This window comes from Parathielavia appendiculata (assembly GCF_033297405.1).
Source record: "Parathielavia appendiculata strain CBS 731.68 unplaced genomic scaffold N657scaffold_2, whole genome shotgun sequence".
In the NCBI taxonomy this organism is placed as follows: Eukaryota; Fungi; Ascomycota; class Sordariomycetes; order Sordariales; family Chaetomiaceae; genus Parathielavia; species Parathielavia appendiculata.
In genome coordinates, this window is record NW_026944221.1 from 1186975 (window position 1) to 1214849 (window position 27875).

Here is a 27875-nt window from a genome sequence, read left to right on the forward strand (position 1 = left end):
TATCATAGGTCCCGACTCGGCATATACGCACTATGGTACCTATGTAAATTAGAGAGCAAGGCGGCCAGAGTACTTGTTATGTTTTCTTTCCAGATAACTGGCTTGGTCAACCAGCAGGGGTTTTACCTCGGCAGGGACTCGAACCCCTCCGGGTGTAGGTCTCCTAAGGTAGATGGATTGCTCCGTTCAGGGTGCCTTCAGCCTGCTCTGTAAGTCCATTCCATTCCCAATACTCCAGTCGCCGCTGGAAATACCAGACGCTGTTCGGCATGCCCAATAACTAAGTAGATAGCGGGCATCTTCCCTTCACACTCGTGCCCCTGTGCGCAACGAACCCCGTCGCGACTCTAGTCACGCAACTCCACAGATGAGGAGAGCCGTCAGATGGGAATCGAACGCCCTAGAAGAGACGTATCATACCCCTTCAATGCAAAAGGTGCAATGCAAAAGGTGCTGTAAGTCTAGTTGTGAGACGACGGCAGTGTTCCAGTTGGTCGATGACTCTGGTCAAGACGATCAACCCCTATGTTTCAGGGGTAAGTAAACAAACAATCGAGTTCACAATGGACTCACATTCAAGACAAACTGTAGAAGGCACAGGGTAAGCGTTTCTCATGGGTCTGCCTCTACAAGCATTGATCACCGTGAACTGCCTACACAGTTTTCACCACTTTAGCTCCGTAATGCTAGGAGACCATGCTGACGATCTCAGCATGCAGATCCTCCACGTTCGCAAGAAGTATAACACACTCTCTCGGTCCCGTTTGCTTTAATCTATTACTTGATGGGTTGCAAACATGCCGAGAGCTCACCAGCTGGCCGGAAATCATGCCATACTGCTTCATCCTCGATGCCATATCCCGGCCATTTCCACAGATCGCCAGGTCGCAGGGTTCCTCTCGGATGAGGGCCAGCTCAAACAGTAATCTCAACTGGCACTGCAACACCACAAGCAACATAACTCACATTAAGCAAACGGCCATACTCACTGACATAACAGCACAGAACCAGTCGAGCGCCTCCAATCCAAAGGATTGCCATATACATCTTCCTATCTGCCAAGGCGGGATTCTGACAAATCTGGCCACTCACTCAGCAAGCCTTCAACAAGACACATAAACCAGGCCATCCAACACGGAACAGAAGTAGAACGAGAGCAAGGTGCAGAGACACTGATGTGTCTGGACCAGTACAGACACCCACAACACAGCATTGAGTAAAAAATACGTTACTATCTAGACATTACAAACTGGCAAGAATAGTGTCGTAAAGGTATTCCCTTCCGCTCAGCTCAAACCTCGTGGACATCCATGAGCGAGCGAGCAAAAGAACAGAGATAGGGCCAGGACGGGACGGACGGGACGGACAGGACAGATGCAGATGTAGCGTCATTACAGACACAGACATCAGCGTTCCATCACACCCACAAGCCAGCCTGTCCCATCCTATTCAATCAGCCCATCCACTCAACCATCCCTCTCACATCTCGTACAGAGAACGCCACCCTTCCGCAACACATCCTCCGCCAGTCCCGTACCACACACGTCCCCGGTAGGCAGTTAGTAATGTCAAAGCGGGCAGACTACAGGTGAGCCTTCTAACAAACCAGCTCGGCCAGACGTCGATGACATGAAGACATGCTCCCCACCAAAAAGAACAAAACGCTGGGGTCATGCCAAACGCCAGACAAACGAAAGAGAAAAGTAAAGCATGGGCCATCACATCCGATGAGCCATGCAACAGCAGCAAGAAAATAAGTGCAAAGATGAAAAAAACCAGAAGCCCAGAAATCGTGGTATAAAGCACCCTGAAAGCAAAAGCAAAGAGAAACCGCTTTACACTTTCAACCTCTGCCAACACCGAACCCGACTCCCAATTGAACGCCACCCAAACCAAGGCCGAACCGAACCGAACCCCGTCCCATGCAGCCACCCTCTAGTAGAATCAGCGCAATGATGAAACCGAGATCCTTTCCTCCACACGTCAACCAAACCTGCCCTAGGTGGGTAGGTCATAAGTTTAAACCTGAGGCACCCCCCTCCGTCCCAGCCCGCCAAGCAACTCCTCAGGCGGAATCCTCGCCATGCCGCTCCCGCGATCAATCATGCTCGTCGGTGCCGGCACGTACCCCTCCTGCCTCTTGCGGATACGGTCCAACACGATGCCCGCCGCCACAATCAAGAGTATCAGGCCCAGGGCGATGGCCAGACCGATGAGCACGACAAACACGAGCGGCATGTGGCCGCCGCCTGACTTGGCAAAGTAATCGCTCCTCTCGGAAAACACGCGCGATATGCTGCCCGGCTTGTCGGGCGACTCCGATGTGGTGAGAGCGAACGGCGTGAAGGTTGTCCCGTCAAAGAGGACTGCTGATGCCGAGCCAAATTCGGGCAGGACGATTGAGCCTGTGAGAAGGAGTGCTTCGTCTTCGTTGACGAGGGCTGATGAGGCGTGGGAGGCAGTGAGGGAGAAGATTTGCAGGCCGCGGATGTCGGTTCCCGGCTGCAGGGCGGATTGGCCGGCCTGTTGCCAGGTGGAGCCGTCTGATTTCATCAGGTAGGCGGTGCCGTTTCGGGAGGAGGTGCCCGCGGCCCAGATCTGGCCGCCATCACTGGCGCCGGCGGCGAGGACGGTTACTGGGCCCGGGAGCTGGTCGGCGCCGGGGTAGATGTTCCAGCTTTGGGCAGTCGCATCATACCGGGCGAGGAAGGTGGGGGCGGTGTTGTTTATGGTGAGGTTGCCGCCGGCGAGCAGGAGGTTGTCGGTAGCCCACAGGAGGGAGCTGACGTTGCCACGGAGGTTCCGTCCGGGTTGGTTCCATTGCGAAGCCGTCGTGCTGAAGAAGCATACGCCGGAGCAGTCCAGGGAACCTGCAGCGCTAAAGGACCCTCCGACGTAGACGTCTTTGGTGCTGGAACGTGCCGCAATGGAAGAGACGGTGCCGTTGCCGCCTGATAGGGCAGGAGGTTGTGTGTTGAATGACTTGCTTGCAAGGTTGTAGGTGATAAGGCCGTTGACGCTGGCGCCGTTCGCGGTCCCCGTAACTTTCCCTCCCGCAAAAAGTATGTCGCCTTCGACAGCCATGGCCAGAAAGGTCGAGTTGGACGAAATCTGGTCGCTGAGGCCGGTAACCCGATCGTTGTCGGAGCCATCAAGGATAAGAAGGTTGTGGATCGTAGAGCCGTCGGTGGCTTTGGCGGTAAAGTGTCCACCTAGGATCGTCAAGTTTCGGCCGTTGTTGGTGTCAAAGACGCCGGTCGCCACACCGTTGACACCGCCGTGGAAAGAAGTACCGTCGCGCTTGGTCAGATTGCTCGGGGACGCGGAGTCTGTCGAAGGCTCAATGTCCACTGGAAGCCGGCCCAAGCTTACGCCGCCCAGGATCGCGGCGTGATTAGCTCGCAGAGCGGAGGACGAAAGCGAGCCGGCATAGAGCGAGTGGCCCCCAGTGAAATTCAAGATGGAGGCGGCCAGCACGCCGTCAACCGACTCGACTGGCAGGTCCAGATTCTTCAGCCAGTTTCCTTGAGACGGCACCCAGACACCAAAGCCATCCACTTCGACGGCTGGATTACCGCCAAATGGCAGCAGCTGGTCGAAATCCCCACTGATGCTGACCACGACCTCGGGAGTCGAGCTGGTGATGTTCATAGTCACGCCAACTACGCGCACAACCCTGCCGTCGACACCAGCACCAAGCGGGCTCCAGGTGTTCTTGGAAGTGTCGAACATGGCAACATTGTTGAGGCGCTGGGCCGAGTTGTCCGATGTGCTGGTGAAGGTGCCACCCACATATAGGGAGGTGCCGTTGAGGAACATGGACTTGACCTCGCCGTTGAGCCCGCCGTCGAGGCGATGGGCGTTGGCGTCGCCGCCTTTCACGGCAACAATGTTGCGCAAGCTGTCGGAGGTGGTGAAGTTTCCTGCAACGAACGTAACATCACCTAATGTGGCCAGGGCACTGACAACGGATCCAGTGGAAAAGTTGGCACCCAGACGGTTGAAGGCGGACTGCATGAACTCGCTGGCGTTCACAGCGGCCCCAGGAGTATACTCGTAGAGCCCGTTCAAGCCACCTGTGCTGTTGATCAAAGTGAAGCCAATGCGTTGCGCGACGATTGTCATCTGAGTCAGGGACTGGCCGGCCAATGGGGTCATTGTTACTCGAGGGCGGAAGCTGCTCGAGCTTGCGTCGACGAGGCCAAAGTAGATCTGGTCGTATTTGTCGAAGTTGTTGGTTTGGTAAAGGTCGACATCGATCGGCTGGCTCTTGGTGGGATCGGCTGTCATTTGCCCTGTGAGCTTGATCTGGCCTCGCAGAGTGCAAGTGTTGTCTTGGATGCAGCCAGGCGTGTAAAGATTGACTGAATAATGCCCGGATTCCCGGATGTCTGGGGTGAAGACGACCGAGGCGGACGTGTTCGTGATGGGGGCCATAAGCTGGGCACTCAGGTATTCGCCCGTGCTTGAGTAGGAGGGCGTGACAACCCATGGGCCAGTTGTGGTCGCTGCGGAAGGGAATCCAAGACCAGCGCAAGATGGCTCGTTGAAGTCGTTGACGGCATACGAGAAGATGTCGTCGCCATACAGCTCGATGCCATTCAGCCCCCCGCCACTGCCGTACCAGGCCGAGATGTCAATGCGAAATTCGTTCATGCCAATCTCGTTGACAAAATGGAAATCCTGGAACTTGACAGACTTGTCGTCGCTCAGCGGGCACTCGCTCGTGCAGCTTGCATTCTGGTTCGTCGCGGGATCGATGTAGGTGAAGTTCATGATGCCATTGATCGGCAAGGCTGTGAATCGCCACGTCTTTGTACCCCTCCCATCCTGATGTGTGTTGTATAGACGCAGCTTGGTCGGCCGGAACCCATGCTTGAATGTTGCCTGCCAGAAGCCCGCGACGTTGTCCGAGAGGAGCCACGTGTTGCCCGCCCCATCACCTCCGCTCGTCTTGCAGATGATGTTCCTAGGATCGCTGAAGCCTAGAGTAGTACTCGAGAAACCGGCGGAAATACTCGCAGTCGAGAGATTGATAACCTGGCCGTCGGGGGTGCTTGGAGTGCTTGCATTGCCGAGCCCAGTGAATTTGCCTCCAAAAATGATGTTTCCACTGGAGGCTTTGGTTATGGACATTACTGGCCCATTGAAACCAGCAAACGGCAGGTTGACCCAGCTCCGGCCACTCTCCCAGGCCAGGGCATTGGTGGAGTTAGCACCTACGAAGCTTCCTCCCAGATAGACCGTGTTCCGGTCCTGGTCGCAGAGCAGGGCATTCACCGAGCCCGATAAGCCTGGGAGCGGCGTGACGGCGGCAGTCGTCGGGTTGAAGAGCGCAATTGCGTTCGACTGCATGGCTGGCGCACCGTGGTCGGGCCCTCGTATGCTCGTAAAGTTGCCGCCTAGCACGACTACCGTTCCATTGTCGGTGTCCAAAGCGCACATGGTGCGAATGGTCGCATCGGTATTGACGATGGGCGCGAAGAGGCCATTTGGCATGCGGGCGAGGAGCTTCTCGCTGCCATTGCTGCGAAACGAATGCTCGTTCTGTTCCTCGAACTGGTACAAGGATATGCCTGAGAAGTCACCTGCTAGGGCTACCCGTCCAAGCTGGGAAAGGTCGAGATTCGGAGAGGGAGCGGGAGTGAAGGTGACGGCGCTCGCTGGCGATGCTGCAAAAGCGATCACCGACGTGGCGAGCGAGTTCAAGGAGAAAAAGTCGCTGCGAGCGACATGGCGCCGCTTGGAGCGTAACCGCATCGCTTTGCCGGTCGAGATGTGGGATTGTATCGATTGCCGAGCCTGTGACCGACGAGCAATCGAGTTGCTCTGTTAGATGCGGTTGGATCCAGATGTTAGCACCGGGATTCCATAGCAGCTCCGAGGCTCTCTTTGATAGCGACGTTCTGGCGTGGCTGGGAATTCCGTGGTAAAGTTTTAATGAAGGTTGATGTCGCACAGAATGGTTCGGCCGAAACACGAAGGCGCTTGAACGGTCGAGATGAACTAAATGGAACGAGTGTGGTGAAGAACGAGATTTGGTGGCATGTGATCGGTGCAGCGAAGAAAACGAATGTCGAATCAAGTTGTTTTGGAGCTGAAGCTTGTGCTCGAGGATCGCGAGTTTGTGAGTTGGGCCTCCGTCAGCCTGTTTTCTCGGCCAGGAATGGCACCTGCTCGCAACCCTTCTAATGGTCGTGACGGAGATTGAGCGGGGCGACACGGTCCTGCGAATTGGCGCTCGCTGGTCGCTTAGTGGTCAGCCCAATTTGGCTTGACCAGAACGGGTTAGGCTGGGTTCCAAGAAGATGGGACGAACCGAGCGAAGTGGAATCAACCGTTTGCAGCTTTGCCCCTTGTGAGACACGGCCAACGTCAAGTTCAGATGTCCTAAGTAGTTATCACCAATGTCAGCAAAGCACGATGCTCTGAGTGCACAGACATTGCTGGCTTGGTCGACTTATGAACACTCCGAAGACAACATCAAAGCGGCACTGACATTGTACTTGGACGGTGGTTCCTAGTTCATCACTTGCGAAAACATGGGATCAGATAACCGTGGAAGATTGTGCACGAACCTCGTGTTCACAGCAAATGCTTTGACCGATGATGGTGGAGAAGCCGAAGCGTTGGCCTCCAGATCCAGATCCACCTAGCCCCTCTTGACTTTGAGTCTCCCAGATGCCGCTCGCCGAGTTGTACAATCTGCTGCAATAGAGTCGTGCAACGCGGAGAGTGGATGTGTGCTGCCGTGGTCCAAAGAATTTAAATAGATTGAAACGAAGATTACTGTGAGTTGTTGAATGGATGTCCCACGGAAATGGGTACCGACAGGTAACACATATGGTTGGGCTATCCGTTGTCGGATTGGGAATCCTGGTTTATTGGAGGTGTGTTGTCAGATCATGTCGTGATGGTCTGGGGAGGAGGATCAGGGGCTTATACCGTTTCGCTGTCGACTGGATTGGACAAGATAGGCGACACTACAAACGCACAAGAAAATAATAAGAACGTCTGGGACGGGAGCCTGTGCTTCAGAATTCCGAATCCCACTGGGGGCTCTCAGTCTTCCCGTCAGGTAAGGTAAAGTTAGTAAAAAAGGAGTGTATCAGGGTTGGGTAAGTGGGAGAAAGGAGTGTCCTTGGTCCTCGTCTCTGCAGTCCCTTCGAGTGCAAAAAAAGAACAAAAACAAGCGGGAGGAGAACTGGCGTTCTTCTGGCCCAACCGTCTGTTAGGTTCAGGGGTTGCTCACAATGCAGGTCCGGGAGAGATGCCATTGGACTATGCATCTCGGCGGGGAAATTCCAGCCCCTTGCATCGGCCGACGATGTGATGCCTCCACCATCGCAACTTATCTTACCCGTGGGAGCAGTCCTGGCGGTTGGACTACTTCCAACACCATTTTGTTCAATACCAAGTTAACTTTGCGGTGCCAGATCATGTGTTTCTGGATAAATGCGGTTGGAAACGCCCGTCCGCCGAGCGACGGGAATGAAGCATGTCAACCTTCTGAAGGGCTCGATATGTGTCCAGCGAGGTTGATCGGGTGTTCAAACAAACTGATGTCGAGCATATGACCACCATTTCGTCATAGGACGATGCCACGGGGACGGTAGGTCTCTCTTTTCTGCTAACCCCGGCGCTCCCGGATCTCCGAAGCCGATCACACGCCAACTGCTGTAAACCACAGCCCTAATACCCGGATTACGGACCTACCCTTTCCCATGTTATGCGAAACATGACAGTCCGTATCCAGCTATGACCACATCTGGGAGTTGAAACCATGGAAGTCCGTCTTATCCGAAGGAATAGCCCTATAGACGCACCTTGCGAGTAAGGCCGCACCAGCGGATTGAGCCCTGCGTGGTCAAGTACCGAGCTTTCTGGGTCCGCGGTCAATATGTCGTCAACCACGGAGCTTCCTGTCCAAGAATATCACCCTCCAAAAAGCCCCAGCATGACATATCCATGGGTATCATGACCACGCATCCATCCACAGATCCACAGATCCATCACACCTTCCCACCCGCTTTCTCCTCCAACATCTTCATCCGCTTCTTATACTCCATCGGAGTCTCCAGCCGGCCCTCCTCTCCCTTCCCCCCTCTCAACCCCCAAAGCCCCCTTCCCTTCCGCTTCGCAGCCTCCTGGGCAGCCTTATACCGCGCCTCCATCTTCTCCCCGCCGAATTCGGCGCCCGTCTTGCCCTCGTACGTAACCGCCAGGCCGCGCCGCAGCATCTCGAGCCCGACGTCTCTGCGCGGGAAGAAGAAGGGCGCGCGCCGCACGTACACGGTGGCCACGACGCGATCGTACTGGTCGCGCTTGTAGATGAAGGCGCGCACGCGGCGGCGCAGCACATAGCGCTCGAGGAAGGCGAGGGCCTCGGCCGCGAAGGGCTGAGCGGGGCGGCCGAAGTGGGCGCCTTCGGGCGCGTCGATGCCTGCGATGCGGATGGAGATCTGGGAGAGTGCAAGGAGCGTGGTCAGGGATTGCTTGTTCTGGTGTCGGGGGAGGGGAGGGGACTGAGTCTTACTGTCCGGCCCTTGAGCTCCTTCCTGTCCTTGGGTACGTGGCGCAGCCAGCCCCAGCCGGCTAGGCGGCCGCCCGGGGTGTGAAACATGTGGAAGCCATCGCCGTCTCCGACGCTGGTGACGGTGCCGAAAAGGCTTCGGCGGCGGAAGAAGCTCGGGGCGATGTGGCCCGGGGCGGGGAAACGGCGCAGGTAGGACTGGTAGAAGGTGTAGAGGCCAAGAGTAAGGCCAGCGGCAGCAGCTGGGGCGATCCAATTGTGGGGAACGGCCAAATGATCTCGGATGTCGGATTTTATTGAATCAAACCACGAGTCTTGGTTCGGCGCTGGTGTTGCCGATGGCGGTGAGGCCTTTGGTCTGTCGTTTGCCGGCATCTGCAGCCTTGTTATACCCGGGCCTTGTTTTGGCTTCTCTTCGTCATCTTGTCTGCTCGCCGACGAAGCAAACAAGTGACTCCATCGCATGATGGTTCAACTGCCGACTGAGCTGGATGGAGTGTCTGAGGTGATGGTTATCGGCACTTCTAGGCTCGGTTCTTTGAGTTGTGCACGGGCCTCCCCCACATGCTGCTGCGAAAGTCGCACCAAGTCGAACTTGAGGTTACCACGTCGACATGTGACCAATCATCTTACACCAAGCTAAACATTGCCCGAACCTGTCCAGCCCAGACATCACTCCAGGTTTCGCTGCAGCAGAGACCAGGTATGTCAGTGTTCTGAAACTACATCAAAAATATCGGCAGCTTGTTCAGCAACTGTTTTGATGCTCGATGTCCAAAGGTGTCATGGGTCTGCTTCAATGGTCCGAACCAGAACAATGGAAGAACTCCCGTCTCCTCGAACTGGCAAAGCCGATCCGGCATATATTCCACTAGAGACGTATTGTTAACTTCTGTCATTGTCATGGAAGATATTGAGCGGTGAGGGTTTGGGTGCTGACGGACGTAACCGCAGCATACCTTAGCTTCTCGAAGTCGCGAACTTCCATTCCAACTCTCACAAAAGAACCGCGCTTTCCAGTGCTGCCCTAGATGTTGTGGGTTTAGATAGGGCCAATCGCCCAACGCGAGAGGCGTGTCGATTTCAAAATCCCCGCTTGGGACAAGTGCCCTCCTCCTCGACGGAGGCCACCAGCACGACTCGTCAAACCGCCGCCCCTTGCCGATTCTCAACGCCAGCCGCTCCTGTGAAGGAAAATCCTGGGATCCTAGGAGTATTGTTAGCTATTCAGCTCCTCCGAGAGCTAACAATGAGCTTTTCTTATTCTTGTTATCTTCCTTGCAACGACGCATCACGCTTTACATTGGTTTAGAGTCAATTCTGCGACACCAATCTTCTTCCCCCAACAACGGTCATGAAAACTCGACTCTATTGCTATTAAAAGCCATCATGCCGGTGAGGTTGGTGCCCAAAGCGGCTGCCGTCATAGTTGAGTTTTGAAATGATGGAATTCTATGTCAATTGCTCCGATCCTTGGAGCCATGTTCGTTTCCGAGACACCGGTGTTTACACTGAAAACAACCTTAGGAACGCACTCAGAATATGGGGCTCTCTGGCGACGGCTTCAGGCTGTCGTGCGTACTGAGGTGGAGGCTGAAGCGCATCAACAGGTGGACATTTTGCCTCCTATGTTTTTTTTGATTTTCTCCGTCTTTCCTTTTCTTCCACTTCCTTCGCCCCCATCTTAACTTGCTTGTATATCCTTTTTTTTTTGCTCCTTAACTTTCTTACTTCCTTCATCATGTCCCGTTTCTCCCATTTTTGTCCAGCCATTTCCCACGCTAACAGCCAAGCCAGGGCTGGATTGTAACACCTTCTGTTTCTTTACACATTCTCAGCAGAGTACAACCGATGTACAGATATTCATTGAGATTGACAGCTAAGGATGGATAGCAAAGCTTGCCCAGAGGCACTAGCCTGTCTTTCAAAAAGCCATTTTATCCCTGAATCTTCCTCGCCGTCCCTTCGGCAACAATCCGGGGCAGCTTCAAGGGCCTGTGCTTGGAGTCAACTCTCACCTCTTCCATAATCTCATCGAAACCCCCGCATCCGTCTTCGAGCGACGTATCGCCAGTATTCTCACTTTCCGCGGCTGACGAACCAGACGATGCAGCAGCAGAACTCTTCTCGCCCGGGCTATCACACTCGGCCGAGTGTGCACTCTCCTCCTTCTCTCCATCTTTCTCCTCGTTTACGTGATCCACCCCCTGCCCCTTTTCATCTTTCGTCTGGCCTCCTACAACCACGCCCTTGATCAACTTGAGGTGCCCCTTGAGCACCTTGATCCGCTCCTTCACCACCCCGAAGCGGTACTCGGTTTTGGTCCGCGTCTGGGTGCACCCAGCACACTGCTGCTGCACACGGACCGTGTCGAACCCATGGGACCACCGCACGCCGCAGCCTGTGTCGGTTTCACCGCGGTCAAACGCCTTCTCCACCGAGCATGGCTGTGTGACGCCCAGCCAGGCGTAGTGACGGCAGCTGAAGACGAGGCGGCCGTGGAAGCACATTGTGGTGGACGACGTGATGGAGAACGCGGTGTTGACGGAGAGGATGAAGGTGTTGCGGCTTTGAGAGAGGGTGGTCGCTGTTGGTTTGGGTGAGTCAGTCAGTATACTTAAGGGGGTTTAGTATATGAGAGAGGATGGGGTTGTCCAGCGGGCGTGGATGAACCCAATGACATTGGGTTCAAAGGCATTGGCCTTGTAGATGCGGGAACAGAATGAAGGATTAGTAGCACTAGCAGGCTCTCTTTGTCGACATAATCAGCTTTGGCCTTGTATGGAGCGGTTGTCTTCTTTGTCCGCCTCAGAAACTCAGGGATCACCAATGTTGCTCATGACACGAATGGGCGTATCAGGCAAAACAGAGAAAATAGAGAGATGCGAATGAAAGGCACTTGAAGGAACACGTTGCCAAGCTAAGTCTACGAAGGTGGTGGAGATGCTATGTCGCTGGGAGCACTGAACTCTAGGATTTGCCAGTTCAGTCAATCCACATCTTGTCCATCGTACCACTCTGGAGAACTTCCATGAAGTCTCTCGCCCAAACCAGCTTGCCTTCCCCTTTTGTTTCCCCGATATGCGACACTTCAAACCCTATTCTCTTTAGCGTCCTCAAGAGCTTGCTTTCTCCATCATCGGCGATGATCACTCCCAAGTCGGCCTCAACCAGACACGCCAAATCCGTCGTCGAATCCCCAAAGTAGACCACCTTCTCCTCCTCCCACCCTCGTCGCAGCGAGTTCATTGCTCGCAACTTGTCCCCCGCCGAAACAAGCGGTTCGCCACCCAGCTCCTTGGGCCCTTCAACGCGCCCATTAGGGAACCCAATCCCGTTTGCAACCATCCGCCTCACCGTTTCCCGCCCTCGACCGGGCTCACACCCGGCCTCCACGACCCCTTGGATGAACTCGCCCGACCAGTTGACACTGACCACCGCGACATCCCATCCCCGACTTGCTTGGTGTTCCAAAAACTCGCCCAACCCCCTCCTTACCACGACCGCCCCTTTCTTCAGCTCTCCTTCCTCATCTCCATTTCCACCATCTTGCTCGCCCTCAACCGTAATATTTTTCTCCCCCTCATCATCGGGCCCACAACCACCCACAGGCTGCGTCCCCTCCAATTCCCCGGAGTCCTTCCCATGATCAGCAGTATCAGCAGTAGTACTAGCTCTACACCCCAACTCGACAGCCCTCCTACCCAACCGCCTCAACACACCATTCCTCCCTCCCAGTCCCCGGAAAAACCCCGCCTCGCCAACCCTCGCGACAGAGCGCAGCTCCACACCCCGCACACTTTCCAGATACGCCAGCTCGTCCTGAAGCGTGTCGCGCTGCTCGGCAGGCGGGCCCGCGTACGAGTCGACATGCCGCTTGTGGGCCGTCACGTAGTCTTTGACGATGTCGTCCCATAGCTCACTGAGCCGAGCAGCAGTGCTGCTGCTGCTCTCGGTAGGAGGGGGGGAAGAACACGTCTCGGCAATGGCCAAGGCTATGAGGGAGGAGAGAGTGTCGTGCTGGGTTATGGTGCCGTCGAAATCTAGGAGGAGGAGGACCATTTTGTCCTGTTTGTAGAGATGTATGTACTTGGGTAATAAAACTGTACGTGGATCCGGTAAGACGTCGCGGGGAGGGTGCGTCGAGCTTGCAGTGTCAATATGGGTGGACTAGCGGGAACCATGAGAGTTGAAGGAAGAACGGGTTTATGATGTTGACGAACGAGAATTCGGTTTACCTGTACTAGTAGTCCAGGTCTGATGAATGTGGATGTGGCCCCACTATTTCGATTCCTTGGAAGTTGGAACCAACCTTAAAACTGTTGCGAAACTGACGGCGGTGGCTTTGCAGAATGCAGATCGGTCAGTTGAGTGCTGATCCGCAATCCGAAACCAGGACAAACGGCTGGAGACGGCTTAAACCGTCAGCATCAAATGAAACTCAACCAATCTATCAACGCTGTCAAGTGCCAGCAGTAGAGGTGTCCATTGTCCTACATTCTGCTAAGGGTATCATCCATAGTCCTGATCCCCTCCTGTTAACCTAATGCAAACCCAAACCGCTTGACGCCATCCCTGAGAACCCTGTCGCAACCCCATTCTGCTCTGACAAGACATCGACATCATTAAATCACATCCTCCATCTTGATGTCCTCATCGTCCTCATCCTCGGACATCGCGTCGGCCTTTGGCACCGCCGCGTCATCCGCCGGCTTGGGCAGAGAGGCAACCATACCTTGGTACTCAGGCTTGAGCGACCAATGGTTGGCAAACGTGCCAGTCCGATGCAGCACGGCGATCCGGTCGAGGCACTCGCGCAGGTAGGCTTCGGGCTGCGGGATCCTTCCACGGAAGGCCTTGATGGACCAGTACTTGTGCTCCGAAAAGCACTTGGCGATGGCGTCCAGCAGCTGGTTTTCGGGCCAGCGCGCGGCCTTGTTCTCCATCTTTTTCGCCTTGGTCGGCTTCTCGTGGGTTTTCTGCGCCGCGGGTCAGTGGTAGGGAATAGCGAATTAGACGCGAAATTACATACGAGAAAGTCGTCCCATTCCGCAGGATTCATGATCTCGCCGGGTCTCATAAAACCAGAGACCATCTGAACCTGCCTCTCCGACTGCTGAGTGGCTTTGGCCCGTATCGACAAAAATCTGTCGGCCTCGGCGTTTGGCACCGGAGTGCAGACAACTTCGTGCTTGATCCGGCCCGCGATCCTGGTTTTCTCTGTTTCCCAAGTTAGCATGCCTGTTTCGCAGCGGCGAGGTAAGCGAGGGACTAAGCGAGGGACCGACTTGGAATGGGTTTGCGCGAATAGGCTCCCTTCTTGCCCCGCTCAGCAGGCGGCTCTAGTTGCCTCTGCTGTTTCCGTAGGAGATGCGCCGGGATGCCCTGGGCCAGAGCGTTGGCCCTCTCCTTGTTCTTGGCGGCGTAGCTCGGCAGATCCTGCTCGGTGAAGACGAAGGTGTTGGTAACGTTGTGGTTCGTGACGTCCATGTCGTACTCTTTGGGCACGTTCTGATGCACTTCTAACTCTGGCTTGAGTCGCATTTGCAATCTCTAAATGAGGGGCACGTGTTAATGGCGGTTTGATGGCCATGTCCAGGCAAGCGGGCTGACCATTTTGCCATCCTTGTCCACCGACTGGCGGATTGTCCCAATTTCAATCTCGGCATCGTCATCGAGCTTCGACCAAGCTTCCCAGACGTAGTTTGGGACGCGTGTGAGATACATCCTATTGTAGTTGTCGCCCTCGTTGCGTAGCCCGTCGTAGAATTCCAAGTCGGGGGTTTCGTCCACTTCGTCCATGAACGGCGAGCCCGTGTCGGGCTCGGCCTTGATCGGTGGTTGCTCCGCCATCCCGAACACTCAGAGTATGTTCCAGCGACGAACAGGGCAATGGACGCGCTGGCGGATTGTTGTTGTGTCGATGGAGCGCAGTATGGTGGATGGAACAAAGTACGAATTGTGAACAGTGTCTTTGGTCGCTTTCGAACCTGCAGGTTGGCGAATGAGGTCAGCAAGCAAATGCCCCAGGCTTTGAGTGGAGCCCCGCTTAAAAGCCCGTTGGACTGTTCTTGATTGGTAGGTCTAGCGCGTACCGCAACCGCCAGGGCAGAACTTCTTGGCATTTGCGGGCCGTTTCCATTCTTTGTCTTTCGCACATCTCATCCATCTGTCATCCCACTTTCCGGTTCGCGTTCGCACTTTGCATCGTAATTTTGCATCTTGCATGCCGACATTTGATATTGAGCTTGCGGACACGTAATCTTTTGGAACGTCACAACATATCTGCACAACTGCCACGATGGCGTCGTCAGAGGACCGCGAAATGATGGAACGCATCAGCCGTTTGGCTGGCCAGATCAATCGCCACAGGAATCAGCAGGCGGGCTTCGCTCCCGCGCCGCCTGTTCGGCCACCTCACCGTATGCCGACTGATCGATCGATAACATGTATCCTTGGAACATAATCTAACGTTCTTCGAGATGCAGGCTACTCTGGTGGATGGCGTCGCGGCGGGTTTCCTCATCGTGGAGGCCACTCGTCCGCCCGAATGCCCGTCTACCGCAACAGGACCCTCATCCTAAACGGTGGTTCTCAGCAAAATCAATCGGGCGAGGCTGACTCAGGCGCGACGTCGGACGCATCCACCTCGTCGTGGGTAACCAAGAACGACCGCCATCTACAGCTTATCAATTCGAATGTCTACAAAAAGGATGCCGAGACGAGGACGCTTGCTATGGAGCAAACACGGCGCCAGAAGCTGGCGCTGAGGGACAAGCAAGAGCGTGCTAAGCTGATTAGCCACCTCAACCGCATGGTAAACAGCGGTGGGTTTGGGACAGCTAACCAGCAGACCACTCCGGGCAAGTACGAGATCGCTGTCCAGGGCGTCCGGTTCATTGTGGCCAAGAACGGCAGCAAACTAGTTAAGGTTCCCGGTGCGTCACGAAGATGCGCCAGAGCTTCTCAGGGTACTCACATTGGTGCAGGCGATGGCAACACGGCAAAGGCGACCCCCAAGATGGCAGTCATCGGCGGCGTCAAATTCTACCGAAGCAAAAACGGCAATCTGTATCGGCACGGCATAGTGAAAGCGCACCGGTATGTCTCCCGGGATCGTGCGGTGGGCAACTGACTCCAACATTCTCTGGCAGGCAATCCGGCGCCGTCAAGAAGGTCAACGTGCCTTGCAAACAGTTTTCCATGACCGGTAACTGCAATCTCCTCGACCGACGCCCCCGAGCAACACGTCTTCGACCGGGCTTCGGTAAGTCAGCCACCGGAGAATTCACTAACCGCGACACAGGTTCCTGCACCCAAGGCCCGCGTTGCCGCTACGTGCACGATCCGCACAAGGTTGCGATCTGCAAGGACTTTCTGCAACAGGGTGACTGCCCCAATGGCGACCACTGCGATCTCTCACATGACCCCATTCCCGAGCGCACCCCGACTTGCCTGCATTTTGCCCGGGACAGCTGCACCAAGCCTGACTGCAAGTATGCCCACGTAAAAGTGTCGCCAGCTGCTCCAGTTTGCAGGGACTTCGGCTTCTATGGCTACTGCCCCAAAGGCGCTAGCTGCCGCGACCGCCACGCCTTCGAATGCCCCGACTTCAGCAACACGGGTGTCTGTAAAAACAAGGGCTGTAAGCTGCCGCACCGAGAGAGGGCAAGCGTCCTCCGGAGAGGCGCTGGCAACCGGGATCTGTCCAATGTGGAGGACGAGGAGATGGAAGACGTTTCCAGCGATGACGATGGGGAGTCGATCGACGAAGACGACGTCGACTCGGACGAGGTGGACGAGTTCATCGGCCCCGACGAGAACGGGGGTCTCGATTTTGCGGAGCAAAAGGACTTCATCGAGCTATGATGCTGCTTCCTTCTGCCCCGCCCTGCCCGGTACTTCCATTTTCCGTTCGTGCATTGCGCACATCTCTACCCCTGATACCCCATTTGCATTGCAATGTTATTGGGAGCGGAGTGACGTTGGCCATATGGTGGCGTTTAAAGAGAAAACTGGCGGCGCACCGCAGCGTGCGATAATGTTGGATCAGAGAAGAAGAGTATACATAGTTGGCCTTATAGAGGGATGAAGAAACGTGTATTCATTAAAGCGCTCCTCTCACTCTTCGGTGTGTGGACCTAGATTTCGGCGCCGTCCCGTCGGGCTGCTCGAGACGTGTGTTCTTTGCTGTGTGGTGCCATTGTTGGTAGCCCCTACTAAACTGCCTGACGGGATGGACAGTTGCTGGGAACATTGCTATGTATGATCTGGGGTAGTTCTTTTAGTCTCCGAGGACATGGAAAGTATGTCTAAGCGGGACTGCTACCATATGGTTAAGCTTCTGTAAGTCGCCCTCTTACGACGCCTTCACTGTGGTGGAGCCGACGATGGCCAAGTCCTCGGTAACTGTCTTGCTCGTGTTGTTTCCAGTAATCCTGACCTCCTTGCCTGACAACCCCCACTTGCCCTGCTTGGGCATGCGCAAACTGCCAGCGGCTTCTGTGATTACGTCGATGGCCGGATTGTGTACACCCAGGCATAATCCCTCGTCAGCATGTGCTCATCTCGTTTGAGGAAGGCATGGTACAGCGAGGTTCCGAGCAGAGGTAGAGGAGAGGTGAGCAGTATCACACCCATGGTAGCAGCATGATTGATACAATCAGACTCATTCAAGCTCTCATTTCTGGAGTCTTTCCCGGACTCGCTGAATAAGACCATTTTCGCCACCGGGGAGATGTGAACGGTAATCCACCAGCAACACCACCAGAAGGTCTCTTGACCTTCTGTAGATACTGCTAGCCTCGTATCTAGTGCCATGGCTGAAACGCCCCTCTCTCCATGTCCCTCCTCCCCGTCTCAAGTCACGGCGCCGACATCTGGGTTGAATCACTCGGCGGTAATTGTGCCGACCAGAATCCTCGAGACCGAGGCCGATTAACATCCTGGCGGTCATCCGCAAGCAGCAAAATGAGGACTACAGCTGTATGGAGCCCAAGCGGGAACGAGTCCGCAACTTGATGAAGTTTGTGGACGGATATTTCGAGAACACCGTGTGTATGGATGACTGTAGGACCTGGTACAGGCGGGGCGGGAAGGTGGTGGAACTGAGACCTGGTTCGACGCTGCATGCGCGTGAGACGCTACGGGCGCCGAGGTGAGAGGACTGGGTTTATGAGGGGATCGACGATGATGCTGGCAGTGGGGATCAGTTGCGGTGGCTGGGAAACGGGAGGAGTGAATGGTACATCAATCCTGAGGAGGTGGATATGCCGGTGGAAGGACGGCCTGAGGAAAACGAGAGATACAAGGCGAGGCGGGGGTGTTATTGACGGTAGGTTGCGAAGAGTCTTGGGCTTTTGGGTTGCTTTGCTGTATCAATGGCGTTTTTCCGTAGCCAATTGTTCTGTTCGTTCAAGGCGATCTTACTAGATGAGGTGCTGGCTTTGGAGCAAAGACACTGCGATTCGGGCAAGCTGTTAGTAGGGGGGACGGTGAGGACAGGGCACTCAAGGTGGCAGTCGTAACGTTCGTGAAGAATTCTTGCTGTATTGTTCCGCAGGCTATCATCAATCCAGGTCTGCACAAGTAGCCGGTCGCCTCAGCTGCCGACCTTGAAGGTCCTCCCGCTTGCCGTCTTGCGCTCCTTCTCTTCTTGGTCTGGTCTGGCTCTGCGGAGAACTGGCGTATTGTCAGCAGTGCCAAGTCATCGGTTGCCACAGGCCGCTCACCTTGGAGGAAGTCTGCCGTCCGCCGTCTCATACGGGAGTGGATATATGCCTATGCAAATTAGTCAAGGGACAGGATCAATCAGTAAGAGGCTTAGATACCTTGGAGGCCTTGATGTGGTAGTGGAAGTAATCGCGGAAGGTCTGGATGTGCGAGATGACATCGGGCATGCGCTGAGGTGTGAGATGTCGCGGGAAGAGAACTAGTCCAGTCAGCAACAGAACTGCTACTCCGTGGTCCACGGCGCATACCAAAAGTAACATAACCAATCTCGCCGGTGCCCGTGTTCTTCACACCCGGCACGCCCTGCAGCTCCAGCGGCGGATCGTTGCGAAACAGCACCTGGGGCGCGTTCTGAATGGCGCGCCGGCGAGCATCAACAAACTCTTGGATGAACACCTTCCCAAACACGCGGTCCGTCTCTTCCCTGAAAATAGTACTGAAGATGACTGTGACGCGGTCGTGGCTGGCCTTCACATAGATGGCCTCCTCCTCTCGGTAATGGATCGCCTTAACCTCACCACCCTCGCGCACGCCCTGGGGCGCCTCTTCTGACGTAAACTTGGAGGCTTCTGCCTTGAGATGGTAATGCTCCTGGTAGGCTTGCTCAAATGGGGCGGCCATTACGTTGCGCTTGAGGAGGGCGATTTTGTTGACCAGCTCATCTCGTGCCTCTGGACAATATCTCAGCACATGCGCAGGCCAGGTGTACAGTGTATTCACCAACCCTTTTCAGCAGGAAGGTTCTCTAGGTCGACGACAATGGAGAAGTCGTAGCCCGGCTCTGGGGGCACAACATACGGCCCGTACTCGCGGTTGAGGACTTCCTCGGCGCCATAGCGCAGCAAGTCCTGGAAGCAGCGGATTTGGATAGAAATCATAATCTTGGTCTTCGCTTCGGGGGTGGAGATGTGGAAGATGACGCCGTCAAAGTCGGACACCGTCTGGTCGATGGACACGGGGGTTGCTCTGGTCGTGAAGGAGTGTCAGCGGGCCCAAAGCGCCTCGAACATCGGCGAGGACATATGAACTCACCCGGAGAAGCGTTCCGTGAGCACCGACTGTATCAACACATTCTGGTAATCGAGAAGCAGCATCTTGACTGCGAACCCCGGAATTCAATTGCTTGCTCGTGTGTGTGTGAGGTTATTCGTCGAGTCGCGATGTGTATCCGGGCAGCTGTCCTTGATGTGCTGTGCTTATTAGTGGGGCCGCAAGCCGGTCGCAACTCGAGGAGGAGAGCTGAGGGTTGGCTTTGCCTGCATGTTGGAGGCTGAAGGTACGACGGATAGCCCTGGAGCTTGGAACTGCCCCGCATCAACTGAGTGGCAGCCACAGCCAACATGCGTGGCTTGTGCTCAAGGCTCAACGCTCCTTTATCTTATCGCATACAAAAAAAGTTCCCGGGAGAGCATCCCACTGTATGCGTTCGCCGACGCCAGGACGACTTTGAGAACATTGAGAGACGGGTTTGCAGCCGGCTTGCAACGTGAGGAACCCCCCGTCGCCAACATGGTCAAATCTTACCTGTAGGTTGCAACTTACCCAACAAAAATAAACGTATCTCATGCTTAACTCCCTCCAGCAAATTCGAGCCCTCCAATTCCTTCGGCGTCGTCGCGTCCAGCAACTCGAACATCGTCTGGTCGAGCCGGGGAAAGGCGGGCACCGGCGCCGGCCAGGCCATCGCCGCTGCCAATGAGGAGGTTTTTGTGTGGGACATCAAGAAGGGCGAGCTGCTCGCCCGCTGGAAGGATGAGAACTGCCGCGCAAAGGTGACGGCCATCGCTCAGAGCAGGACAGACCCGGACGTGTTCGCTGTGGGCTACGAGGATGGCAGCATCCGCGTCTGGGACAGCAAGATTGCCACTTCGGTCGTGAGCTTCAACGGCCACAAGTCGGCCATCGTAGTTCTAGCCTTCGACAAGACGGGCGTGCGCCTCGCGAGCGGCGCGAAAGACACCGATGTTATTATTTGGGATCTCGTCGCCGAGGTTGGCCAGTACAAGCTGCGCGGGCACAAGGATCAGATCACGGGGCTGCACTTTGTCGAGCCGGATCCGGTAATGCAGGGCGAGGGCGACGAAGGGCAGCCACTGATGGCCGTGGACACGGAGGCGGCCGAGGGGTTCCTCTTGACGACAGGGAAGGACGCTCTGATTAAGCTTTGGGACCTTGCTTCGCGCCACTGCATTGAGACACACGTTGCGCAGACCAACGGCGAGTGCTGGGCCTTGGGTGTGACCCCCGACTGTAGCGGCTGCGTTACCGCGGGCAACGACGGCGAGATGACAGTGTGGGCCCTAGACGTGGCTGCTCTCGCCTCTTCTGCGCAGCAGGTCGACCTTTCACAATCCATCAACTTCCTCCGGGATCGGGGAACGTTACACCGCCAGAGCAAGGAGAGAGCCGTCGAAGTCATTTTTCACCCACGGCGTGACTACTTTGCGGTACACGGAGTAGAGAAGTCGGTTGAGATTTGGAGGATACGAAACGAGGCAGAAATTAAGAAGAGCCTGGCCAGGAAAAAGAAGAGGAGGAGGGAGAAGCTGAAGGAAAAGAAGGCGGATAGGGAGCTTGAGGTGGACGATGCCGACGACAAGGCCGACGATATCACCAAAGCCGACATTTCCGACGTGATTGTGCAGCACGTCATTGTCAGGACGGCGGGCAAGGTCCGGTCGATCGACTGGGCCACGAACCAGGGGAACAAAGACATGCAACTGCTCGTCGGGTCAACAAACAACCTACTCGAGTTGTACACGATCATTGGAAAGGACAAGCTTGAGTCAAAGGGCGACGCTCCTGATTACAACAAGGCGTTGGCTGTAGAGCTACCTGGGCACCGGACAGACATCCGTTCACTGGCAATCAGCTCCGACGACAAGATGTTGGCGTCTGCCGCGAATGGTTCGCTGAAGATTTGGAATATCAAGACAGAGACATGTGTGCGGACCTTTGAGTGTGGCTATGCGCTCTGCTGCGCGTTTTTGCCCGGCGACAAGGTCGTGGTAGTGGGCACCAAAGAGGGGGAGCTCCAGCTGTACGATGTCGCCTCGGCAACACTACTCGAGACAGTTAATGCGCACGAGGGCCATGCCATCTGGTCTCTGCAGGTACACCCAGATGGTAAGTCGGTCGTGTCTGGCGGCGCAGACAAGACTGCCAAGTTCTGGGACTTCAAGATCGTTCAAGAACAAGTCCTTGGTTCGACCAGGACAACCCCCAAGCTCAAGCTTGTGCAGGCGAGGATACTCAAGGTGTCTGACGACATCCTCAGCCTGCGCTTCTCCCCGGATGCCAAGCTTTTGGCCGTTGCCCTACTCGACAGCACCGTCAAGGTGTTCTTCGTCGACACTCTCAAACTTTACCTCAACCTCTACGGCCACAAGCTGCCCGTGCTCAGCATGGACATCTCGTATGACAGCAAGCTCATCGTGACCAGCTCGGCTGATAAGAACATTCGGATATGGGGCCTTGACTTCGGCGATTGCCACAAGGCCTTGTTTGGCCACCAAGACAGCATCCTGCAGGTCGTCTTCATCCCACACAACTCGGACGGCAACGGTCACCACTTCTTCAGCGCCAGCAAGGACCGCACCATTAAGTACTGGGACGCCGACAAGTTCGAACAGATCCAGCGCATCGACGGCCACCACGGCGAGATCTGGGCGCTCGCTGTCAGCCACAGCGGCACGACCCTTATCAGCGCTAGCCACGACAAGAGCATCCGCGTCTGGCAAGAAACCGACGAGCAAATCTTCCTCGAAGAGGAGCGCGAAAAGGAGCTCGAAGAACTCTACGAATCCACTCTCACCACCTCCCTCGAGCAAGACCCCGACTCGCAGGACGCCGACCGCGAAGTCGCCGCCGCCTCCAAGCAAACCGTCGAGACCCTCATGGCAGGCGAGCGTATCGCCGAGGCTCTCGAGCTCGGCATGGCCGACCTGAACACCCTCCGCGAGTGGGAAGAAGCCAAGCAGTCCAACCCGTCGGTCGCTCCGCCGCAGCGCAACCCAATCTTCCTCGCGCTCGGCAACATCCCCGCCGAGACGTACGTGCTCAACACGCTGCAAAAAATAAAGCCCTCGGCCCTGCACGACGCCCTTCTGGTCCTCCCCTTCTCGGCCGTGCCCATGCTCTTTACCTTCCTCAACCTGTTCGCCCTGCGCGAGATGAACGTGCCGCTGACCTGTCGCATTTTGTTCTTCATGCTCAAGACGCACCACAAGCAGGTCGTCGCGAGCAGGACCATGCGCGCCATGCTCGAGGGCATCCGGACCAATCTGAGGAGGGCGCTGCGGCGGCAGAAGGACGAGATGGGCTACAACATTGCTGCGCTGCGGGTCGTGGGCATGCAGATCAGGGAGAGGAGCGTCAGGGAGTACGTGGATGAGAATTGGGAAGCGGAAAATGGTGCCGAGCAGGGGACCAGGAAGAGGGCTTTTGTGCATGTTTCGTAGTGTGCGGTGTGCATTGCAAGATGAATGCGTGGAATGTATGGGGCTGTTGGGTGGCGGTGTAGGATTGAGAGATTTTCGGGTGTTGTATTGGAGTACATGTCTGCCTGCAGAAAGAGCCAAGAACAGCCATATCTGGAAGTTTGGGCCCCAAGGAGTCATGATTCGATCTATTGTTCAATCTCTAAAGGGCACGCCGCGGTGTGATACAGGCAGTGACGCTAACGAACTAAAAGATTCCATAGCTACGATGCGTGGAAGGCTTGGATGCTGGCAGGATTATTGCCTGGTGGATGGTTGAAGTAAACAAACCCCTGACATCGTTAAACATCCTGAAAGTGTTTTCAGAAGGATAAATCATGTTCAAATTAACAATGCTCCGCAGGAGTTTTTGTTGAAGTCAACAAACCACTGACTTGAAACCCCAAATAAACCCGTGGTATCTATCCACCGACTCCAGTTGACGCCGGGAGGAAGGCAGTTGCTACCATAACTCCAAATGCTAACCATACTTGCTCATATTCCACTCCTTTGTGAACACCTTGCACTATGCAGATCACACGCCAAGCGTCAGTCCAGCTCCTCGCTGAAGGAGAAGCCCGCTGGCGAGACTCCATTGCCAAGGCCTCAAGAAGCAGGTGTTGACACGGCCGACTCAGAAAGGGAATCAGTCAACTCATCGTTCAGCTGGTCAGCTGCAGTGTCAATATCCATTGGGGTTGTAGTCGTTTCTTTTTCCTCTCCTTCCTCATTTGCTGACGGTTCACCCTGTAACCCCGCTGTCGGCGCTTCTCCAGCTGGCTCTTTGCCATCGCGTTCCATCTCCATGGGCATGGTCGTATCCTCGTGGGCATCTGTCTGCGCCGCTGTCTCCAGAGGACCGGATGTCAGATTATCCTCACCAGATGATTCTGCTGCATTCACTTCCGCGGAATCCGCTGTCCCGTATACCGTGTCTTCCGCATATGGGCTTGTAGTGTCCTCTTGGAAGGACGGGGTCGTGTCCATGGGTGTTTCCTGGGATATGTCAGGCGGTGACGCCGAAACTGCATCCTGACATTGGCTCACGTCTTCTGCGCTTGGCGGCGGCGGTTCCTGGTACTCGGGCGCAGGCGTATCCGGCCGCTCCATCCCCCGCCGCTGCAGGTTCGGTTCCATATTCCCTGAAGCGGACGGCTCCTGCTCATTAGCCGGCCGGGTTGCAGCCTCCGACTCTGTTAGAGCCGCGGGGGGCGCTGGCTTTGTGCCTGTTGCTGTTGGTAGAGGTTGGCTCTCAGCCGGTTGCTGGCCAGGTGGCGCGACATGATTTTGCTGTTGAGCTTCTGGTGGACCCGTTGTAATGTCTCTCGCCAGCTGGCCATGTGCGGTGTTTGTTGCCGATGCCGGCGACTGGTTCGCCGATGCGGGAGCTTGGGGTGTCGGGGCAAGTGGCCTCCGCGGATCGCCGGCCTGCACAGCCCGAGGGATAGGGCGTGGTGGTGGGCGAGCGACCGCAGCGGAGGTCGGCGGGGCGTAGGGGCTGACGTAGCCGGCAGGTCCATAGGCAGGTAACAGCGGTCTATGCCCATTAGAGCGGGCGGGGGCTTGTATTGGTGGGTGTGGCTGGCCGGATGGAGGATGGGACCTAACTGAGCCGGGGGGTCCGTGCGGAGGGTGCTGGCCAGGATTCGGAGGATCGTGTGGATCGGGATACACGGCTTCTCCAATGTATGTTGCATTGGGAGGCGGAGGTGGAGGCCTGGGGCCGGGCGGCGGAGGATGACTGGGGTAAACAGAGACAAAACTCGTTGGGGCCACTTCTATCGGCTGGCCGGAGTGTACCACTGGCAGAATAGCGCCGGGGTGGATGCAGTGTTGACCATGCAATGGGCCGGGCTGGGGACCAATGTAGACGACGACATAGTTCGCTGGATCGAAAGCAGGAGGAAGTCCACGAGGCAGTTGGGGAGCAGGGGCAGCTGACTTCTTGGACTTCCCCGCCGGCGGACGACCTGGCAGACCGGCAGGGGGCCCCAGCGATGCCACGTTCGCAGGCTGCCCGGAACCGGCCGGCGATGTTGGGAGAAGAGAAGCAGGACGTGTCCCAGAAGCATTAGACGACTTTTCCCCCATCCAGTTCAGTGTGGACGGATACAACGCCCCATTGGGAGCCGGTGCCGCCGGTGTCGCTGGGGTCGTCGCCGGCGTGCCCACGGATTGTTCTGTCGAAGACGCAGCACGCTGCCCGTGCTGCTGCTCCCCGTTGTTCTTGTTACTTGGGCCCCGGAGCCTCTTGGCGGTCGATACTGGATGCGGGTCGACGCCTGGGGGCGCCGGTGTCAGGGTAATGGGACCGCCGCGGCCAACCTCGGGCAGCTCGACGCCGGTCCCGTCGAGGATTTTCTTGCGGGCATCCCACCATCCTTGAATGGTCGGGACGGGAATTTTCCAGTACTGCGAGGCCTCGGCGTAGGTGGGGGCGCGGTTCCAGATCAGGACGCCATTGAGGGCCTCCTCGGTGCCCGGGTTGGCGACTTCCATCTCGATAGGATCGCCGATGCGGCGACGGGGCCTGTGGCCGCGCACATCCTCGACCCGGTGGTTGAGGAGCCACAGCAGCACCTCAATCTTGCGCTCGCGGGTATAACTGCGCTCGACGCGCTTGACCTCCTTCAACCCTCTGTTCTTCAATCGCTCTGCCAGCGGTTTCGGCGCCGGGCCCATTCGTTTCCAGGGGCGGCCCGACTTGGTCAGCCGTACTCGCGGCGGCGGCGGAGCCGAAGGGGCCATCCTGTCCGGGTTGCGGTCCAGATTCCGGTTTGGCTTTGGAGGTTCTTGACCTTTCGGCCATGAATGTCGAATCGCGCTCGGCTCCGTGTTCCACTCTTCGTGCCGCGCGACGCTGGTGGGCCGTGATCCGGGCCAAGACGATCAACGAGCGGCCCAATCATCTACAGAGCACTAAACCTCAACGGTTTCCGTGTTATGGCGGGCCGCGGGAACCATCAGAGGAAGTTCCCTAGCTAATGTCTATCAAGAGTTGCTTCTTCCAAAATGCATTCCAACTCCTTTGGGTTCCGAGTCCATTGTGCATCAAGTCGTCTAGTGTTTTTGAATCAATTCGATACAATGTCTCGAGTTGTCGAGGACATGTCGGGGTGCGGAGTAATGGAGTCGACGGGCAATCAAAAGCGCCACAGCTGAACAGGCACTGCCCCGCTCCGGCCCCGAACCATGTCCCTCCGAGACGGCACATGCAGTCTCCAGTACGCGTCGCCGTCGAGCTGACGGCCCCTTAAAATGGCGTCGACTGCGACAGGACGCATGAGTTGCTGTCCTCAACCGTTATCGTAGTTAACCCCACGGATATCTCTCTACATTCTTCTCTGCACCCCTTTGTTGCCTTGTGCAATCCGAGCGCTTGTCGATTCGACCCCGGCCAAAAACCATCCTCCTCTCTACGGTACCCCGCCGAAGCAACCCCAGCAACCATGGGCCTCCGCGACAAGTTGAGGAAGAAGCCGGACTCAGACGCCGAGGCCGGCGCCGGTACCTCCAACCCCGAATTTACCTTCATTCGCACAGATACCCACAGCGTCGAAGTCATTCACCCTCCGAGTGCAGACGGCCACCGAGAGCCCGGCCAGTTCCTGTCCGCCGACCTCGCGTCCGACACCAAGCAGCGCCGCAGCCTCGATGTCTTCCGGAGCGGCCGCAGCCGGAGCGCCTCGGCGTCGAGTAACAAGAGCGCGGGACACAAGCGCCTGTCGCAGCGCCTGCACCTGAGCCGCAGCCCCTCCAGCTCCGAGAACGTGCCCCAAGACCTGCCCGAGATCGGGCCAGACGAGGACAAGGACGGCGCAGAGTCGCAGTGGGAGAAGCGCGCCACTCTTCTGGCCCGCGAGAACGAGAAGAACCGTAGCCGCCCCGGCACCCCCGTGCACGGCTTTGCTCCTCCTATCATTCCCCAGCTGCGGTTGGGCGACTCGCCGCGGGACGGCTCCCCGGCTCTGCAGGACAAGGCTGTGTCCTCGAAAGAGATTGACGAAAATATCCAGGAGGCGATCAGGCTGCATGAGGAGGGAAGGCTGGAGGAGTCGACAGCCCTCTTCGGAAAGCTAGCAGACCCCAAAGGAGCCAATAACCCCTTGAGCCAGGTCTTGTACGGTCTCGCGCTGAGGTATGTCCAACTCGCTCGTCAAGAGTCTCACACCATGAGCCTCATGCGTTTCGATCACGCCGGCGTGGGTGCGTTCTTGCCGAAATACACCCAACGGCGGCCGGGACTGCCACGCAGGCGTGGGGTTACCCAACGGCCATCGTCACATTGATACTAACGCAGAGTTCAGGCACGGATGGGGTTGTCAGCCAGACACAGCCAAGGCCGTGACCTACCTCTCGGCAGCAGCCTCCAATGCCGCCGACATCGAGCATCTCGCGCTGCAGGCAGGGCTCAAGAAGGGCGGCGCCGCTAAGGGCGAGCTCGTCCTGGCCATCTTCGAATTGGCCAATTGCTTTCGCCACGGATGGGGAATCCCCAAAGACCCAATTGCCGCCAAGCAGGTGCGTTTTTCCTCAAGGAAATACCGGTTGTACATGGTAAAGGTGACTTGGGGATCCATGACTGACACAGATCCGCCAGTACTACGAGACGGCAGCGAACCTCGGAGACACTGGTACGTTCTCAGCCCACATTTGGCCCTACGCAGCGCTAACCCACCACTGCAGACGCCATGAACGAAGTGGCGTGGTGCTATCTCGAAGGATTCGGAACGAAGAAAGACAAGGTCGGTTCTCTCCAAACATTCATCGTCTGATGCCGTCAAACGCAACACCAGGGACAGGTTTCACCAGCCAGTTGTTCGGCCAACGGCACGAATTTCACCGGGGGATACTTCCCTGAGCATCACTGATACCGTCCGCCTGGATACTACTGCTATATCCGGAACGGTTGGGCATCAACGGGCTTCGGACCATATCAACGAACCACGGGCCCGAACCACCCACTACCCCCATTTTTTCCCGACCTGTCACATCAGGCTGGCTACTGACCCGCAAAAGTTCGCAGCAGCTAAGTACTATCGCCTGGCGGAGAAAAATGGGAACAAGATCATTGGGAATTCTTGGTAAGTGAATCGGCTTCCTTTCTCTCGGTTCCTTGGTTGCCTGTCTCC

At 56.4% G+C, this 27875-nt stretch overlaps 9 protein-coding genes across 9 annotated transcripts; 3 read left to right on the top strand and 6 right to left on the bottom strand.

Moving 5' to 3' along the window:
• Positions 1-2019: 2019 nt before the first annotated feature.
• N657DRAFT_566919 (uncharacterized protein) lies at positions 2020-5760 on the bottom strand (the record flags this gene model as incomplete). Its single annotated transcript, XM_062788463.1, has 1 exon — positions 2020-5760. One exon carries the CDS (start codon positions 5758-5760, stop codon positions 2020-2022), a length of 3741 nt encoding a protein of 1246 aa, XP_062650847.1.
• A 2252-nt stretch (positions 5761-8012) lies between these two features.
• On the bottom strand, positions 8013-8908 carry N657DRAFT_677761 (SNase-domain-containing protein; the record flags this gene model as incomplete). Its single annotated transcript, XM_062796012.1, has 2 exons — positions 8013-8462; positions 8537-8908. The coding sequence occupies 2 exons, from the start codon at positions 8906-8908 to the stop codon at positions 8013-8015; spliced, it is 822 nt and encodes a 273-aa protein (XP_062650848.1).
• A 1440-nt stretch (positions 8909-10348) lies between these two features.
• Positions 10349-12891, bottom strand: N657DRAFT_687428 (uncharacterized protein). The gene is made up of 2 exons (XM_062796889.1): positions 11548-12891; positions 10349-11120 (listed from the first exon to the last, which is right to left on the bottom strand). Exons 1-2 carry the CDS (start codon positions 12593-12595, stop codon positions 10471-10473), a joined length of 1698 nt encoding a protein of 565 aa, XP_062650849.1. The 5' UTR covers positions 12596-12891; the 3' UTR covers positions 10349-10470.
• Positions 12892-12985: 94 nt separating this feature from the next.
• N657DRAFT_588994 (transcription initiation factor IIF, beta subunit) lies at positions 12986-14421 on the bottom strand. The gene is made up of 4 exons (XM_062789859.1): positions 14147-14421; positions 13822-14086; positions 13566-13753; positions 12986-13512 (listed from the first exon to the last, which is right to left on the bottom strand). Exons 1-4 carry the CDS (start codon positions 14384-14386, stop codon positions 13159-13161), a joined length of 1047 nt encoding a protein of 348 aa, XP_062650850.1. The 5' UTR covers positions 14387-14421; the 3' UTR covers positions 12986-13158.
• Positions 14422-14692: 271 nt separating this feature from the next.
• On the top strand, positions 14693-16648 carry N657DRAFT_661330 (uncharacterized protein). The gene is made up of 4 exons (XM_062795091.1): positions 14693-14955; positions 15016-15471; positions 15523-15634; positions 15688-16648. The coding sequence occupies exons 1-4, from the start codon at positions 14835-14837 to the stop codon at positions 16400-16402; spliced, it is 1404 nt and encodes a 467-aa protein (XP_062650851.1). The 5' UTR covers positions 14693-14834; the 3' UTR covers positions 16403-16648.
• Positions 16649-18077: 1429 nt separating this feature from the next.
• N657DRAFT_641005 (ARP2/3 complex 34 kDa subunit) lies at positions 18078-19504 on the bottom strand. The gene is made up of 6 exons (XM_062792073.1): positions 19298-19504; positions 18990-19231; positions 18514-18936; positions 18364-18464; positions 18265-18313; positions 18078-18214 (listed from the first exon to the last, which is right to left on the bottom strand). Exons 1-6 carry the CDS (start codon positions 19357-19359, stop codon positions 18135-18137), a joined length of 957 nt encoding a protein of 318 aa, XP_062650852.1. The 5' UTR covers positions 19360-19504; the 3' UTR covers positions 18078-18134.
• Positions 19505-19694: 190 nt separating this feature from the next.
• Positions 19695-23104, top strand: N657DRAFT_687433 (WD40 repeat-like protein). The gene is made up of 2 exons (XM_062796890.1): positions 19695-19791; positions 19848-23104. The coding sequence occupies exons 1-2, from the start codon at positions 19775-19777 to the stop codon at positions 22723-22725; spliced, it is 2895 nt and encodes a 964-aa protein (XP_062650853.1). The 5' UTR covers positions 19695-19774; the 3' UTR covers positions 22726-23104.
• On the bottom strand, positions 22975-25845 carry N657DRAFT_687434 (uncharacterized protein). Its single transcript, XM_062796891.1, has 2 exons — positions 23791-25845; positions 22975-23739 (listed from the first exon to the last, which is right to left on the bottom strand). The coding sequence occupies exons 1-2, from the start codon at positions 25489-25491 to the stop codon at positions 23350-23352; spliced, it is 2091 nt and encodes a 696-aa protein (XP_062650854.1). The 5' UTR covers positions 25492-25845; the 3' UTR covers positions 22975-23349.
• Positions 25846-26096: 251 nt separating this feature from the next.
• N657DRAFT_190675 (uncharacterized protein) lies at positions 26097-27766 on the top strand. Its single transcript, XM_062786153.1, has 4 exons — positions 26097-26881; positions 27051-27264; positions 27335-27377; positions 27430-27766. Exons 1-4 carry the CDS (start codon positions 26193-26195, stop codon positions 27516-27518), a joined length of 1035 nt encoding a protein of 344 aa, XP_062650855.1. The 5' UTR covers positions 26097-26192; the 3' UTR covers positions 27519-27766.
• The last annotated feature ends 109 nt before the right edge of the window (positions 27767-27875 follow it).

What these genes read in the sequence shown, in the direction of transcription:
- N657DRAFT_687428 (XM_062796889.1), bottom strand. Translation starts at nt 12,595, where the DNA reads ATGGTCCTCCTCCTCCTAGATTTCGACGGCACCATAACCCAGCACGAC. An exon ending in CATGGAAGTTCTCCAGAGTG is followed by an intron (nt 11,121 to 11,547) that starts GTACGATGGACA and finishes CCAAACCAACAG; the next exon opens with CGACCACCCTCTCTCAAAGC.
- N657DRAFT_687434 (XM_062796891.1), bottom strand. Translation starts at nt 25,491, where the DNA reads ATGGCCCCTTCGGCTCCGCCGCCGCCGCGAGTACGGCTGACCAAGTCG. An exon ending in CGCCGCCAAGCGCAGAAGAC is followed by an intron (nt 23,740 to 23,790) that starts GTGAGCCAATGT and finishes GACATATCCCAG; the next exon opens with GAAACACCCATGGACACGAC.
- N657DRAFT_661330 (XM_062795091.1), top strand. Translation starts at nt 14,835, where the DNA reads ATGGCGTCGTCAGAGGACCGCGAAATGATGGAACGCATCAGCCGTTTG. An exon ending in GCCTGTTCGGCCACCTCACC is followed by an intron (nt 14,956 to 15,015) that starts GTATGCCGACTG and finishes ACGTTCTTCGAG; the next exon opens with ATGCAGGCTACTCTGGTGGA. An exon ending in GGCATAGTGAAAGCGCACCG is followed by an intron (nt 15,635 to 15,687) that starts GTATGTCTCCCG and finishes ATTCTCTGGCAG; the next exon opens with GCAATCCGGCGCCGTCAAGA.
- N657DRAFT_190675 (XM_062786153.1), top strand. Translation starts at nt 26,193, where the DNA reads ATGGGCCTCCGCGACAAGTTGAGGAAGAAGCCGGACTCAGACGCCGAG. An exon ending in TTGTACGGTCTCGCGCTGAG is followed by an intron (nt 26,882 to 27,050) that starts GTATGTCCAACT and finishes CGCAGAGTTCAG; the next exon opens with GCACGGATGGGGTTGTCAGC. An exon ending in AGCGAACCTCGGAGACACTG is followed by an intron (nt 27,378 to 27,429) that starts GTACGTTCTCAG and finishes CCACCACTGCAG; the next exon opens with ACGCCATGAACGAAGTGGCG.
- N657DRAFT_641005 (XM_062792073.1), bottom strand. Translation starts at nt 19,359, where the DNA reads ATGCTGCTTCTCGATTACCAGAATGTGTTGATACAGTCGGTGCTCACG. An exon ending in GATTGGTTATGTTACTTTTG is followed by an intron (nt 18,465 to 18,513) that starts GTATGCGCCGTG and finishes TGACTGGACTAG; the next exon opens with TTCTCTTCCCGCGACATCTC. An exon ending in GACGGCAGACTTCCTCCAAG is followed by an intron (nt 18,215 to 18,264) that starts GTGAGCGGCCTG and finishes ACAATACGCCAG; the next exon opens with TTCTCCGCAGAGCCAGACCA.
- N657DRAFT_588994 (XM_062789859.1), bottom strand. Translation starts at nt 14,386, where the DNA reads ATGGCGGAGCAACCACCGATCAAGGCCGAGCCCGACACGGGCTCGCCG. An exon ending in TTCGCGCAAACCCATTCCAA is followed by an intron (nt 13,754 to 13,821) that starts GTCGGTCCCTCG and finishes CTTGGGAAACAG; the next exon opens with AGAAAACCAGGATCGCGGGC. An exon ending in CGGAATGGGACGACTTTCTC is followed by an intron (nt 13,513 to 13,565) that starts GTATGTAATTTC and finishes CCCGCGGCGCAG; the next exon opens with AAAACCCACGAGAAGCCGAC.